Below are 16,098 nucleotides of genomic sequence, written 5' to 3'. Positions count from 1 at the left end.
CAGCGTAGAAAACCCAGGGTAATAAGTTAATAACCGTAATCTCCCTAATACACGACGGATCTCTTCTCCTCCCCTGCTCTTTCTCCCCCTCGCTCTGTCTGCCCCTCTTTTAGATATAATGCTATTATAATACGCTTACAAAAAGGCTTTTCTAAGAGTGGCTCTTGGGATTTGTCTTTTTTAAACGCTGGGCTGAGTCTGAATAATGCAGTAAAATAACGCAATTACTGAGTGTCATATCATAGTAAAGTACAGTGTGTGTGTGTGTGTGTGTGTGTGTGTGTGTGTGTGTGTGTGTGTGTGTGTGTGTGTGTGTGTGTGTGTGTGTGTGTGTGTGTGTGTGTGTGTGTGTGTGTGTGTGTGTGTGAGTCATGAATGAAACAGCTATGAGTCAGAGGGGTGTCATGTGATTTGAGGTTGGGGCAACAACTGGGACATATTTAGTAGTCGATTCATGGGCTTCCACCCTTCAGCACTAGCTCTTCTGATTCATTCATAACTCCATGTCCCATGTAGGAAGCTTGACTAAACACGCTTGCCCCGATGTCAAATTTAACGACTTTTCCTTCCTCATACAATGGTATTGTTGTTTTTCCTGCTCCTAATGGTTTTCACTACAGGCCATTCTGTTGAGAAAAACACCATCTTCTAATACAATGAATGATCCGTAAGTTTGGCCGGAAAATAAATGTTCACAAAGTGTTTTCTATTACCAATGAGTGAATGTGCCGTTCCGTAACTTAAAAAATGAGCCCAGCCGCGTCTCTCTGCGTTCGTTCACCCATTGCAAAAATATGCATTCAAGTATATTCCTGGAATGTGACCCATAAACTGATCATGTGACCTAAAAAGTAGCTATTTTTGTAAGCGAAGGCATGAAGAAAGGCAATAACTTCAATAGCATAAACAACATACTACTTTCATTACCTTCAATCATTTTCTAGGAGGTAGTTGTCACTTTTTCAAATGGCGAGTAGTATCTCATTTGGGAATGAAACAATTTTACTCCGACGCGACACACTGTGCATTTCCATATCAAGGCGTGCTTGGCATATCTCGATGTTTATGACACTTTTGCTATTCCATTTTATAGGATGGCTGCATTCATTAATAAATTGCCATCCCCCCGGTTAAAGGAAAGCGCTATGTACAGTGTTTTAAGTCTATGACAATATATGACAAAAAAATATATAAAAACATGGTCTTCCATCGGGAGCAATACACCCAATTCAGAGCTTTGTTCTGAACACAGACACTTTCCATGTCTACAGTACATCATCTGAGTTTATGCTAACACATTCACATTCTCCTTACTGTTCATTTCATCCCTGTTATGTTTGTTCAGGGTACAGTATGTGTACTGATCATCATGCGTCAATGTGTCATTCTGGATCATTTTCTTTCATACCCCGGCGCAGACGTCATTATTGAGAAGCTGCATAGATGCATCTTCATATTCCCTGCATGACTATCCTGACCTTGTGTACATACAGTAAATAAACAGAATATTCCAGATATTGCCGTGGAAAGTGAGCCTACATGGAAAATCAACAGTAAAGGGGATGAGGTGCATACATGCATGAAACAACTGTAGTCTTCACCATGGTCTTGGCATTATGTCTGCTTAATTTTTTTTTTAATTCTGCCTGTGCACATGAATATGAATGAGTTGATTGGTCATGTTTGTTGTTTTTATTAACACGGCAGCTTCACAAAATGCTGATTCATTTTTATTCTTACGAATGCCAGAAAACTTAAAGAGCACGCATCTGAATGTGGCCAGTTATCAAAATCTATAAAAAGCCACGGTGCATTCTGGATATTAGTCACATCGGTCTATGTGACCAGAGATGATATGCATCTATGATATGCATCAACCAACCACATGTCAGAAATCTACAAAGCAGATTTGAGTTTGTCTGTTGCCAATCTACAAACCACCTCACACGCATAATTCCATTTCCTTTAGTGGTGTGACCTGCTGGATAATCACATCCTTTAGTGGTGTGACCTGCTGGATAATCACATTTCTTACATATGAGTTAGAATCAAGTCACAGCCTCGTAGTGAGTGAGTGGGCTGACACAGAAGGTCACGTTGCCAACCTGCCTGTGCAACCAGAGGCAGTCTGCCAAAACAATCATCCAACGCACAATAATCCAGATTAGGGTTGAACAATCAAGCAACATTTTTATCTCAATCTCAATATGGCCTATACTGCAATTTTCAAATCGCAGGAGGTGCAATATTTGTTAAAGGTGAAATGTGTGTCAAAATACCATTTTAAATGAAATATTGTCATGCTGCAGCAGGTGTCCTGGCCTACACATCATATTCAACAAATTTATCCAGATTAGTCCAATTTAATTCAATCCATTCTAAAATCAATATACCAGGGCTACATCTCACCCATTGCTAATACAACAGCAGGGATACTCAACTTGCTTTCCCCCAATGCCCAGGGGCCGCTTTCACAAAATGACAGAAGGCCAGCGGCCAGTTAATAAACAAACATCAATAATATAATTTTTTCTGTAGCTGATTGTAGGTTTTTGGGGTGCCAGCCAGAGTTTAGTCTGACAATTTTGATGTTTAAGATTTTTACACTCTGCCATGAACCAACGTCGCATCAATCTGAACCACCAAGCAGAATGCAAACAAATAATCAAAGCAATAATCAGAGCGACAATACAAACACAAGTTCAATGGCGGACATCGCTCAGGAGGTAGAGCGGGTCATCCACTAATCAGAAGGTCGGTGGTTAGATCACCGGCTCCTCCAGTCTGCATGTCGAGGTGTCTTTGGGCAAGACACTGAACCCCAAATTGCTCCTGAATGGCTGTGCCAGCACTCTGCGTGGCAGCTTCCCACCCTCTGTGTATGAATGGGTGAATGTAGGCATATTGTAAAGCACTATATAAATGCAGTCCATTTACCATTTAGCAATGGTGGTACAATGAAAACCACTCACAAAAGAAAAGTGTCCTTTACAGACAAGTCCAAATAATCAAAAATAGAGTTCAGCGTTAAATGGACTGCATTTATTTTAAACAAACAACAAATAATAACAATAAACAAAAGTTAGAAATTCAGTTTGTTCGCTTCAATTCAGTTCTCAAATCTGTTCAGAGTAAACCCTCTTCCCGAACAAATCAAAGGATCTCTCCAAAAAGAAAATTAACCAAACATGTCCAACCAACTGACCGGTCAGTTCCTCCAACTGACCGGTCAGTTGGAGGACTTTGTGCACACAGGATAGTTAGCTAGGTTAAGTTACTTAAGAACATATACATGCCTGGGTGACGAGCAGGCGGTGATATTTGGCAATTTATCTGGAGCTCAGTAAAATGTTATATTGTTGGTTTTCATTGTGAATTAGGGGGGCCACTCTGTACTCTGTCGTGGGTTGCATCTGGTCGCAAGTTGAGTATCACTGTACTACAGTATATAAACAGAAGCTTAGAATTTCCTCCCAAACTGTTTTCATCAACAGGGTTTATGACCGAGAGAGACCTTTCTTCATGTAAAGCCTGAAAAATAATCTGGCACAACCTTTGAACAAAATATTTTAATTGTCAAAGGACTCTAACAGCTGAGTTGACAGCCATTCACAGAGCACTATTCAAAACCACTGGTGGTCTATGATGTCCACTCACAATCTCACAAATGGGCAGTTAGGGCCTATGTGTTCCCACACATTTTCATGCCAAGCCCCCACCAACAGATCACATTGATTTGATTTTGTCTGAAGGAGCCTCTTATCTGAGAAAACTTTTTCTTGTTGGATAATTATGTTCTAGTACAAAAATATATATATTTATATTGTAGGTTGGAAATAACAGTGAAGCCTGTGTTCAGAAAAGTCATTCCTATAACTTTCTCTATAATGCATGAAATAATAATGAAACCATTCCTCATTTTGCTGGAACCCACCTCAAGGACCCCTGGTCGACCCCAGTTTTTGGGAAGCACTGCTTTAGGCCATAAATGTATCACTCAATCTGTGTGCAAAAACAAGCCTGCATGCCTAGAATGACTTTGAAACATGCATTTGATTACATGCAAATTATGGCTGAATGTGCACTCCCCTCTGGTCTCTAGAAACACTGTAGTAGTAGATAGTAGTAGATATGCCTTCATATCCACAGCATGAGTGGCTTTCAGTGAAAATCCCTGTAGTTACACAATACACATCTCTGATGATGCACGCTTATCCCTGCTACATGTGTATCATGTACCATGTGTATCAAGCCATGATGGCCTACTTAAATGATGCCTCTGAAGTGATCATAGATGTTATAGGCTTGGATCCTGACAATGTTAGTTGATCATAAGGAAGCCAGGTGAAAAACAATTATATTCCTATAGTAACTCATATGGGGAGATATAGTATGTCTGTGATGATACTCAGTCTACTTACTATTGCTAATGCTGACCTTATCGTACTTTTAGTATCTTATAGCTTTTCTCTGATATTCCCCTATATCTTAAAAAATAATAATATGGATCGATTGGATTGGTCATAAGATTCGCCTGCGAAATGTCCCATAACACCACCATTATGTGGCCTAAATACGTAACGCCCGCTTGCTTGTTATTAATTAATAATAACATGCTATAGGTCGATAGCCATAAACCATGGCGAAATAAATCAATGCGGGCAAAGGTTTTTGGACTCCTTTAACACAGGCACCTATCAAGGAGAATGCAGTCAGTGACAAACGTGATAAAGCACTTGATCATAACAACGACACACCCTCTCAAAGCCCCCAGCAGCGAACATTGACATGGAGTATTGAGTAACGTTATAGCCTGAGCCTGTGAATGTGAATACGACAGGGCCGAGACCCCCGAACTAGCTAGGCGGTAATAAAGCTAGCCCAGTCCGGTACGGCACGGCACGGAGCTGAAACTGAGCCATTATACCGGGGGTAAAGGGAGGGTACAATGCCAGCCCGTGTAGCGGTTTGAGGATTCCTTTCGGTACGGGTAGCATTTCCTGTCCCTGTGGTTTTACTCACTTCCACTACAGCACCGCAAAACACGACGGAGATAAGAGATAAATTCACCATTTTAAAAGGCGGTTAGCCCTCGCTTACCTGCACATAATTATTTTCACAGTATTCCGCGACCCTGGACAAGTTCTGGTAGCTTTCCACAAGAGCTCTTTTGCCGGCAGGGATCTCCTCCTCTAATAGCATTTGTAGCTCTGCCATCTTACATCCCTTCGCATTTCTCTCCTCCCTGTGCTTTAGTGAGGCGAGGCAGGCAGGCGGTGATGCTGACTGTCTGTGGTGTGTGTGTGTTGCTGAGAAAGGAAAGGGGCTCCCCCGCCTGGCATTGTGGGGCCGCTGGCCTCGAATTCACAGCCACCCGTGACAAATCACAGCTACGCTGGCAGCGGGGTGGACTACGATTGGTTTGGAGACAGACGAGGACCAATAAGGTTTTACTGCGATGGAGCATTAATTGAGATGCAAAATATGAGGTTTTTGCATGGGTTTTTGAGGTTTCTGAATAGCGCACAGCTGCGTCCGACTGTAGCAGCACTGCAGTGCAATAATAATAATAATAATAATAATATTATTATTATTACCTTTATTATTATTATTATTCTTTAAAGAATAATCATCATCATCATCATCATCATTGTTTTTGGTCAACCCAGTCATGACACATTGATAAGCAGTTCAATTTAGTTGGAATTCGTCTCTGGAACCCCACCATTATGGATTAACTGTAATTTTATTATTTATTGAAACAATTAATTACATATGACTTAACATAGCTGTATTTGTATGAATAAACAGATCAGCTCTTACGAATTACAATTTATATAGGCTAGTAAATAGGCCTATTGAATACCGCAGACACACTATGAGAACTGGTAAGAATAAATATTAATTATTATTATATTAACATATTTTCCTTGAGGATTATTTTAACGTAACAAAGCCTGTGACACTAATATATTTGCTAAACATGTTCGCAGAAGCAGGCTTGCCTCATAACACTACATTTCCCATACATCACTGCGGCTCTGATCTCTTTTAGCAATGGTTTGTGGGAATTGAAGGCGCAAGCGCCGAGCATGCACACGCGTTGCCAAGGTTTCATTCAACAGAACTACATTTCCCAGATGCATTTGCTAATCATATGTTGGCTGCTCGGCTCATCCTTTACCGAATTCGCCTTGTGATATTGCCAATGGATATTGCAGACACCGGGCAATAAAACATAATTGCACCGTCCGGCAGACATGAACTTTATGGTGAGATTCTTACACATCTACCATGACGGCATTTTCCCTGCAGAATACAGCCTGTCAGAGCTAAACAGACGATGCCATACCCTCAGGCATGTGTTTTATACTGTCTGTGGATTTATCCGACCATCTCTGACACACACACACACACACACACACACACACACACACACACACACACACACACACACACACACACACACACACACACACACACACACACACACACACCTGCATCCCTAGCTAATTAGCAACTAGCTGCAATGCTAACAAAACGTGTTGAATCGTCCATCAGCGAACACTTGGCGGTTTTGTTTCTAATAATGGCTTCAAATTCCTCTTGAAGATGTGAAGACTCTGCTTCTGTCATCCTGGTTGGGACTATAGTGGAGCATGGCGCAGGAGGAGGACAGATCCAGCCTGGAGGCAAAATTTGCTGCCGCAGTTAGAGTGATCCGGAGTTTGCCTGAAGATGGTGTGGTGACTCATTCTATTCTATTCTATTCTATTCTATTCTATTCTATTCTATTCTATTCTATTCTATTCTAGTTTATGTGACAATGGGAGTGAGATGGATTTAAAGACAGCAATGGTTGGCTTAGGCTATATGATTATCTGTTTATTATTGGTGTGTAAACAAACACTAGATTAGAACACCAATCACAGACAGTAGGCTGACCTACATTCTGAGCATTTAAGAAGTCGGTCCTTTCTTGGCTGGCACTCTGTTGATAAAGCTGCGGGAACAAGAAGAGCTCAGTCATTAACACCTCGGGTATAGCTCACATATCTTAACACAATAATACATGCTGTTTCATATGACATTTCTAAGCTGTCGGCTGTAAAATGAAGCAAAATGTCATGGGTGGCTATTATGTATGTACCCTACAGTAGCAATACCAGAGCCTGCTTGTAATGATTCCAGTTCTTCTTCTTCTGTCCCCCTCAGGTTCTTTCCAGCCGTCTGATGACATGATGCTGATGTTCTACAGTTACTACAAGCAGGCCACCTTGGGACCCTGCAACTTCCCCAGACCCTCCGGCTTCTGGGACAGTCGTGGTAAAGCCAAATGGTAACTGCTTTCACAGTGCGCCCAATGTCCATTTAAGGTGTAGCAGCTATACTCCACACCTCTATTGACCGTTCTGTCTCCTGGCCGCACCAGAGACATGCATGTAGAACAGGTGTGCAGTCAGTCGCATGTCTCAGATGCAGCAAGAGCACTTGAAAGCGGGCTCAGACAGAGGAGGGGCCCTTTGAAATTTCGATATTGAGAAGGGAAAATAAAGCAGTGAATGATAGAGGAAAAACTAAATGCCAAGTCCTAAAATTGGTTGATGTTTTTGCCCAGAGACAGAGGAGTTTGATAATGGTATAGCTTTTTTTTTTAATGGATTATGCTGCTGATTGATTGTGCTTTAACACACACCTGAAGAGATGTTGCTTTTGTAAAAAATAAAGATTCATATGGTTATTACTGTATAGTGTACAGCAAGTGTCCCCACCCACTTTCCTGTCAGCACTGAAGTGAAACTGAGATTTTGTGTTGCCAGGGATGCATGGAGTTCCTTAGGAAATATGACAAAGGAGGAAGCCATGATGAATTATGTTGACGACATCCAGCTGGTAAGCCCCGCCCTTTCAATAAATCAACTCTGAATATTAAGCAGCATACAGAAGCATAAACAGAAATAACCTTGGACCAGTCCTCCTATCTCCTTTCACACTTAAAGGAACACTCTGCCCATTTTCAACCAGCTTTGTATCATTAGAACATCAGTAGTATATCAGAAAACTGTCAACTGTTTTGAAGTCTGTCATTTAATTTGACAGTTATTGAGTGTTAAAGTGTGGACCAGTGACATCACTGGTCCACACTAACTCAAATTAATAACTCATTAACTCAAATCAACTCTCAATAACTGTCAAACTATTCATCATTCATCTAGTTTGACAGTTATTGAGAGTTGATTTGAGTTAATGAGTTATTAATTTGAGTTAGTGTGGACCAGTGATGTCACTGGTCCACACTTTAACACTCAATAACTGTCAAATTAAATGACAGACTTCAAAACCGTTTACAGTTTTCTGATATACTACTGATGTTCTAATGATACAAAGCTGGTTGAAAATGGGCGGAGTGTTCCTTTAATGTATTGGCAAATGGAAAGCCGTTTGATTCATCTTCTTCAGTCCATCAGTTCATCAGTCCTTCACTTGGAGTCCCTTCTTTTTGACAGTGTGCGTAGATACTGATAATTATATATTTTTGAAGGCTCGTACCAAATTCTATATTAGCAATTTTTCTAATGCTGCTTTAGAGTCTCTTAATGAACAGCACAGACAGCTCCCACAAACAGCATTATTAATTTTCCACATCATAGCGCATAAGAGGCATTCGCTTCCAGCAATAACCGATTCTCTAATCAGCACTAATTAATTGGCCCAACAAATAAATTGGCCAGCCTAGTAGGCAATATATATTTATTTCTTGTTAATTTGTTCTCAGCTGACTACACACAATCCTCCCACATATATTTATACAAACATACAATGTGAGCTTTACTTTATTGTTACTTTTAACTGAAGATAGTGAAAACCAAAAGTCTTAATTTTTTTAACACAAACCTTATAATTTGTCAGATTCTGGAGACCATCCCAATCTCTGATGAAGTGTCGGACCTGGTGGAGAAGCTGGGTACCTTCTACTCCGGGGTGGAGGCAGGATTAGGAGGAGAGGAAGACGAAGAGAACGAGGTGGACAAACGGGCCTTCACCAGGCCTTTTGCACAACACGCAGGTACGTGACCAAAAATGAAGCAGTCACTCCACAACCAAACATGGTTAAATCAAGAAGACAGTATGGCTGCAGGGGCATGTGGGCAGTGTAGAGGTCAAAGCACTCGCCTACCACCCGGCAGCGGTACTTCCGACTTGGTCAGATACAATTGGCCATGTCTGCGGGTTGGAAGCCAGTGGGGTATGTGTCCTGGTCGCTGTACTAGTGCCTTCTCTGGTCGGTCGGGGCGCTTGTTCTCAGGGGAGGGGAACTTGGGGGAATAGTGTGATCCTCCCACGTGCTACAAGTCCTGCAAGGGGAAATTCCTCACTGTCAGGTGAAAAGAAGCAGTTGGCGACTGCGCATGTATCGGAGGAAGGATGTGCTACCCAGATCGGCAGAGGGGGTGGAGCAACGACCGTGACAGCAGGGGGAATTGGCCAATACAATTGTGGAAAAAATGGGAGCGGAAAAAATAAAAAACTTGGAAAAAAAAAGATTGTATAGCTGCTGATATATAATAAAGTTAAATCAATTTGGTTTACTGTATATTAGCTGCTATAATCATTATATAGCAGGATGAAGAGTGGTGAAATTCCATTCTATATCAGCTGCTCAAGTGGGATGTAGCACAATGAGTCATTGTTGCTGCTGCTAATTCTCAGAGATGATTTTTTTAAGCCTCTGTCTTGTGTCTTTTGTCACTAGATGAGTTGATGAAGTCATTCCACAAGCCACTTATGGAAGGCAAGTCTTTGCTGTTTGCAGTAGCTGTAGAAGACACAGTAGATGTGGTGGAGTTCCTTTGGTGTCCTGCTCCTCTCCTCTCCTCTCCTCTCCTCTCCTCTCCTCGGTCCCACAGTGTATTAGATCATTTAAACCTTGTTTACATGCAGACAGAGGCAGGCAGAGTGCGCTGTCCTTGGCTGAACTAGAGCTGAAATAGACTAGAAGTCAATGCTAATACACTGCAGGTACTAAGTGGATGGGCGGGAATAGTGTGTGTCATCTGTACTGTATCTGATGTGTGTCTTTCCGTAGTTAGTGTGTTGGTGGTCGGCCTATGCAGAGGTGGGGACTCGAGTCATGTGACTTGGCCTCAACTCGAGTCACAATTTTAATTTCTTTTGACTTGACTTGAGACTTGACTTGAGACTTGACTTGAGACTTGACTTGAGACTTGAATTGAGACTTGACTTGAGACTTGACTTGAGACTTGACTTGAGACTTGACTTGAGACTTGACTTGAGACTTGACTTGGGTTCTGGAGACTTGGGACTTTACTCTGACTTGTACTTTGATGACTTGAACAGGTTTCTAAAGTCTTGACTTGAGATCTTGTGTTTGTCTCATTGACCCTCAGATTGAAAGCGATGAGATTTGTTCCAGCAGACGACTGAATTTAAATTCTGTTTTCTAAATTTGTATGGAGTAATTGAATTGATTGAAGTTTAAATGTATTATATAAAATCAAACTCATGATTCTCTTACCATGTTTCTATCATATTAAAACCATATTGCATTAAAAACTCTTGAGATATTTAGTTTTCTTTAAGATATTAAATTGATTCTGGACTCCTGATTTGTTCTCCCCTGACTTGTTGTTGTACATTTGGACTTGGGGCTTGACTTGAGACTTGTGCCTGAAGACTTGAGACTGACTTGGGGCTCAAGTCACACCAGAGTCACACCTCTTGACCGCTGCCTATGTTGTTGTGTGCGTTGTTTTGCAGTACAGTCGTAGTTTGTAGAGCCTGCAAGATGTTGCATCAACACGTTAATATTGTAGATGGCGTGAGCGTGTCTTTGCTTCCTGTAGATTTATGCTGCACAACCTGCAATTATTGGAAATCCTTCATGAAGACTTAATCAAGAGTGTTTTCCCTCACTGTTCAGGCTTTGGGGATCTGTGGGCTGATATACAAAACCTCCAAGAAAATGGCAAAGAAAGCAATGTTCAAAGCATAACTGTCAGTAGCGGGGCGGCTGAGGAATTAAGCAATGAAAATAGCAAAATGGAGAGGAAAGAGGAAAGTAGTGATTCGGAGAAAAGTGAGGAAGAGGAGAGCAATGAAGAAGAAGAAGAAGACACTACAGAAGATGAAGAGGAGGATAAAAAAGGTACCATCAGTAGTTCTAGTTGTGTGAGCTGTTTTGTGCTGCAAGGTTGTTGTCAAACACACACACACACACACACACACACACACACACACACACACACACACACACACTGAGTAGAGGGCATTGAGTATCATTTATGTAATAGAACAGGACAACCTGCCGTTATATGTCCCAAACCTCGACTGGGATTCCCATAACCTAACCCTGATGGCAGTGTAAGCACAGAACATGCTCTGCGGTGTGTTTTCCAGTAGGATTTGAAGACATGCTGAAAAATGCTCTGCAAAGCAGGTTGTTTGCTTACACAGAGATCTCCCATTTAGTCTGTTTGAGTGGAGTGTGTTTTCGCTGCAACACCATTCATATAGACGAGACGACAAAATGAACTGATGATTTTCTGTTTGTGCACTTTTACTTTTTCCTGCACCTTTTTCACACCTTGTCACCATGTAAAAATATATTGTGGCTTTTTTGCATCAGCTGACCTATTTTTACCTTGATAGTGTGCAAATTCTCTTTTGTCTTCTATGCTGCGCTGAGTTATTTTAATTAACACACCCGAGACATTTTCTTGTTTTTTTGGCGGGGAACTTGACAAAAAGAGTGCAGTCATCATTGCTGTGCGTTTCGTCGTTACATCAACATCAAAATTATGTTACATTCATCATACATCATCAACTCTCTCAATGTTGTCATTGACAAAAACCACATAAAGTACATGTTTTGCTTTATCAGTCTGTGTGTGTGTGTGTGTGTGTGTGTGTGTGTGTGTGTGTGTGTGTGTGTGTGTGTGTGTGTGTGTGTGTGTGTGTGTGTGTCTCTCTCTCTCCCTCCCCCTCTCAGAGTGGAGGAGTGCCGACCCGAGGCAGCGGAGGGTGCAGGACAGGAGGTGGGGGTTTGACCCCAGGGGCTCCATCAGCACCAGCATGTCCTCCGTCACCAACGGGACACACAGCTCCCTCAACAGCCAGCTGGAGGAAGAGGAGCTGGCCTGCTCCGTGGAGCCCGGCTCTTACAGCCACCTCAGTGGTAAGAAGACACAAGAGTCTCTAATAAGACCAAAAAAATGCTAAGCTAGCAAAGAAAAAACATTTGTTGCTATACTGTAGTTTACTCGTGTAGAACGTTTCGACCACACACACTTAACAAAGGGTGAAAGTGAATCTGTAGTAGATACTGTAGGTAGGTAGGTAGGTAGGTAGGTAGGTAGGTACAGTAGGTACGTAGGTAGGTACTTTTACTTTCCAATTTCTTTTTTATGTAAGGACTCTAAGATAAGAGAAGATAAAACATAAATTATCCCTGTGGGGAAGGTAATAAGACATTAGCAGGGGGAAAATATATATACCGTAAGCACAAAAATATGATGTAAAATAAGCAATAAAAAGAAAAATTTAAGAAACAATTGTGGGGTGATAGAAACTTACACACATATGTTGCACATGTTATATGGCTACATATATGGATGTATTTACAGTTGTTAATAGATGTTTGTAACTGTCTCAATTGCTGACTATGAACTATGAAATATCATCTGAAATATGCTCAATATATTTAAGTATGAATAAGCATCACATTATTGAAACATAAAAAATAACCAGAGTACATATTAAAGAACTGTGTTTTTTTAATTGATGTGTTGTGTGTTTTGCACCATCCAGATCACAGTGACGGCGTTCCCGAGAAGAACTGCCGAGCCACAGACTCCGACAACGAGGAATTCTGTGACTCCATGGAGCATCCAGCCATGGAAGAGGTGTAGTAGTATCCCTGCTGCTACGTCTGGAGCAAGATAATAGAACGTCACGAAGTTACAAAGTGAAATATCAATTTAACGTGTGTTCTGTCCCATATGGCTATTCATCCTGTGGATGACTCTAATGTGTTTTCCCATCAAGGGGCTGGGTACATCAGTAGTCCAGTCATCTGGATCCAGAGCTGTCTCGGTGAGGCGAAAGGAGCTTTGGGTGGAGAGTCAGGTGACACTGAATGGAGTGGAGGATCATCAGACGCTGATGGGAAAAGCCCACCTTGAAGAAGGGATCAGCACAGTCCAGCACACCAGCTGCTTGTCAAGGAGAGGGAGAGGTGAGGCTGCAGTCACTGTATCCCTTTCTAATCATTAACCTGATTTATTAATGCTCCTGAAAAGCATTCGCTTGCCTAATACACTGCAGAGTTTGTGTGAGTCTCATTAAATTATGTTTTTCAATGTCATCAACATCATTCAACATCATTTAATAGCACACTTTCACCTTTCCCTCTGTTCAAAACACTTTTTAAGGGCTATAGTACCACAGGAATGAGTCCGGAAGTAGCACTTCGTTTGTAAGGGGAAAAGTGAATGGGCTTTTAGAATGGGTATTTCGGGGTTATATGCATAAAATAAGGTCTGTGGTCAACAAAAGTTTATTGGAGTGGTAATTTGTGTTCTGCAGGATAATCTTCACAGATGACGGCCACTTTTTGACTTTTCAAGCGTAAATGCGTTTTCATGTAATTTTCAGAACACGCTTCAAAAGCGATAAAAGTGGTCCGTGTTTGTGAAGATTATCCTGCTGAACACAAATTACCACCCCCATAAGCTTGTGTTAACCACAGACCTTACTGTATTTCATGCATTTACTGTAACCGAAAACCCCATTCTGAAATCCCATATAGCCTTTTCCCCCTATGAACCAATATGGCGGTGATTTCTGATTAAGCCGACAAAAATATGTCATCCCTGCGGTACTCTATAATATGCAACTTTCCACCTTGAGGAAGGAATAATATAATCTATAATCATGTATAATACATCCCATTTATTTATGGTTATTTTACTGTCAAAACACTTAGCTTTAAGCTGTCACATTCTGACACCCATGCCAGGCTCTCAGTCCCCCAGGGCCGGCTGTGGCTCCCAGCTGTGTGTCAACGTCTGCGGCGCTGTCTCACAGAGCGCCAGGGAAAACATCAACGTCCACGAGCAGATCGCCATGGCGCTTCTGAGGCTGCAGGACGACATGGCCAGTGTGCTGCACCGGCTGCACACCCTGGAGGTGCTCACTGTGTCGCAGGTGAGAGAAGTCACGCCTGTAGGGTGTTTTTGCCATTATTCAAGCCTTTGATTTGATTTCTAAAAATGTCCCCAATTTCATTTTTCAGTCAAGATCGCCTTCGCCGAGGCAGGAACACTCCCTCCCCCTTGCACGAAAGGTCGTTATCCTTTCCACAGTTTATCAGCTTTTTATTAAAATTTGAAAATGGTTGCTGTTATTATGATGGCATTTTAGAAAAGCATTGTCACAATTCTATATATCTGTAGTTCCAGAGAGCGTTTTGGTGGCCTTTTCACTTGTCTCCAGTCACAGTGGTGATGACTACAGTCTGGCCTCTGATCGCCCATTGGCTCGTCCACCTTTACTTACAGTGGAAAAGAAGGTGAGCCAAATTTGAGTCAAATAGCGTCACTTGTAGCCCATTTCTAGTATACTTCAAAATACATAGATTCTAACTGTTTTAACTCTTCTCTGCAGGAAAATCAGCTGAATGCTTGGAGGAGCATCTGAATCGATCACAGTACACGAATGCTGGTTCTACTCGTGTGGGTGAAACAGTTGCATTTTTGTTTGACGCTTGCTGTTAGGTTTTTTATGCCACTGATGGAGAGTGGTCACACACTAGCAGTAAAGGATAGGCTACGTTAGGTGCATTAATGATGGGAAAAAGGCTTTAAAGGAGACTCAATAGGCTGGAGGTTAAGGACACGAGATCTTTCAGAAAGTCACTGTTTATGTATTATAGATGTAGGCAGTTGCTTGAAGCTGGTGCACTTGCTCCATTCCAATAAGCCTAACAGGAGGAGATGATCTCCAGGAGCTTTATGTGTCAGACCTGAGTCAGCTTTTCATGGAAGTAAACTGATACCATGATCATACAGTAGCTAAGGATCTCAAATGATTATTTATTTTATGTCATTTACATTTGACAGCTGTTTTTTATTTATTTATTGTACACTTCACAACATGTATTTTATCCAAAGGTTACGTGATATGTTTCTGAGATCTGTGTGTGTAGCAAAGTACTTATTGGAAATGTATAACTTTCCGTAACAGAACCCAGAGGAACAGATGTACTTGTAGCCTTTCATTTTCATTGTGTGGTATGTGGGACTGTGTCAGGGACACTTCTGTTTTGACCAAATAAACATCTTTGGTGATAATAATTGGCATTTATGCTTATTTAATATGTTCAATGCAGTGGTCTCAAATATTTTACTTTGGCAAAAAGCATCATGCAATCCTTTTTATCTGAATGTTTTTTAGTAGACTTATCCTTTTTTTTCTTTTTTTCTTTTTTTACATTTGTTAGTATATTATCTTGTCATTTAGTAGCATGCCAATAGTTGATGAAATGCTTTATTTTTTCTATTTTTATTATTTTATTTTTGTTTTTAGTTGTAGGCTACAGTTTAAGGGAAGAACCATGTACTGTAGACCTACAGTAAGGTACAATATAGTGGTTCTCAAGGTGCAGTCAGGGGACCACCAGGGGTCCTTGAGGTCATCCCAGGGAGTCCCCAGCAAATTGATGAATCATTAAACTTAATTATTTGATTTACAAAAACATAGAAAGTGAAGAATGGCACAGACAAATAGTGAAGTTCTTGGGAAGACAGACTTTAGTTGCTCAGTCTGTGGTAAAGGTTTTGGTCGTAAAGGACACTTGAACAAACACATGATAATCCACACAGGTCAAAAAGGAACCCTGAATAGACACATGAAAATCCACACAGGTGAGAAACAATTTAATTGCTCTCTCTGTGGTAAAGGTTTTCATGATAGAGGAGACTTGAAAAGACACATGATAGTCCACACGGGAGACACAATTTAATTGCTCAGTCTGTGGTAAAGGTTTCGGTCATAAAGGAAACTTGAAAAGTCACATGA

General features: G+C 41.2%; 2 protein-coding genes across 3 annotated transcripts in view; one reads left to right on the top strand and one right to left on the bottom strand.

Annotated features, from left to right (window-relative positions):
- abi1b (abl-interactor 1b) overlaps window positions 1–5,231 on the bottom strand; it is a 41,222-nt gene extending 35,991 nt beyond the window's left edge. For both annotated transcript variants that reach the window (XM_083659418.1, XM_083659419.1), the window contains exon 1: window positions 5,101–5,231. In XM_083659418.1, coding sequence (XP_083515544.1) covers window positions 5,101–5,217 — 117 coding nt within the window. In that variant the 5' untranslated portion in view covers window positions 5,218–5,231. The remainder of the gene's footprint in view (window positions 1–5,100) is intronic.
- A 1,427-nt stretch (window positions 5,232–6,658) lies between these two features.
- LOC310796787 (acyl-CoA-binding domain-containing protein 5A-like) lies at window positions 6,659–14,698 on the top strand (the record flags this gene model as incomplete). The annotated part of the gene is made up of 13 exons (XM_083659021.1): window positions 6,659–6,741; window positions 7,216–7,339; window positions 7,821–7,893; window positions 8,911–9,067; window positions 9,755–9,793; window positions 10,943–11,167; window positions 12,011–12,196; window positions 12,829–12,923; window positions 13,066–13,255; window positions 14,039–14,226; window positions 14,315–14,365; window positions 14,475–14,590; window positions 14,686–14,698. Exons 1-13 carry the CDS (start codon window positions 6,660–6,662, stop codon window positions 14,696–14,698), a joined length of 1,539 nt encoding a protein of 512 aa, XP_083515147.1. The 5' UTR covers window position 6,659.
- Window positions 14,699–16,098: the final 1,400 nt, after the last annotated feature.

Source organism: Poromitra crassiceps (assembly GCF_964638095.1).
Source record: "Poromitra crassiceps genome assembly, chromosome: 23".
Taxonomy (NCBI): domain Eukaryota; kingdom Metazoa; phylum Chordata; class Actinopteri; order Beryciformes; family Melamphaidae; genus Poromitra; species Poromitra crassiceps.
Note: the sequence above shows the minus strand (reverse complement) of the source record. Positions and strands in the feature narration are given on the sequence as shown.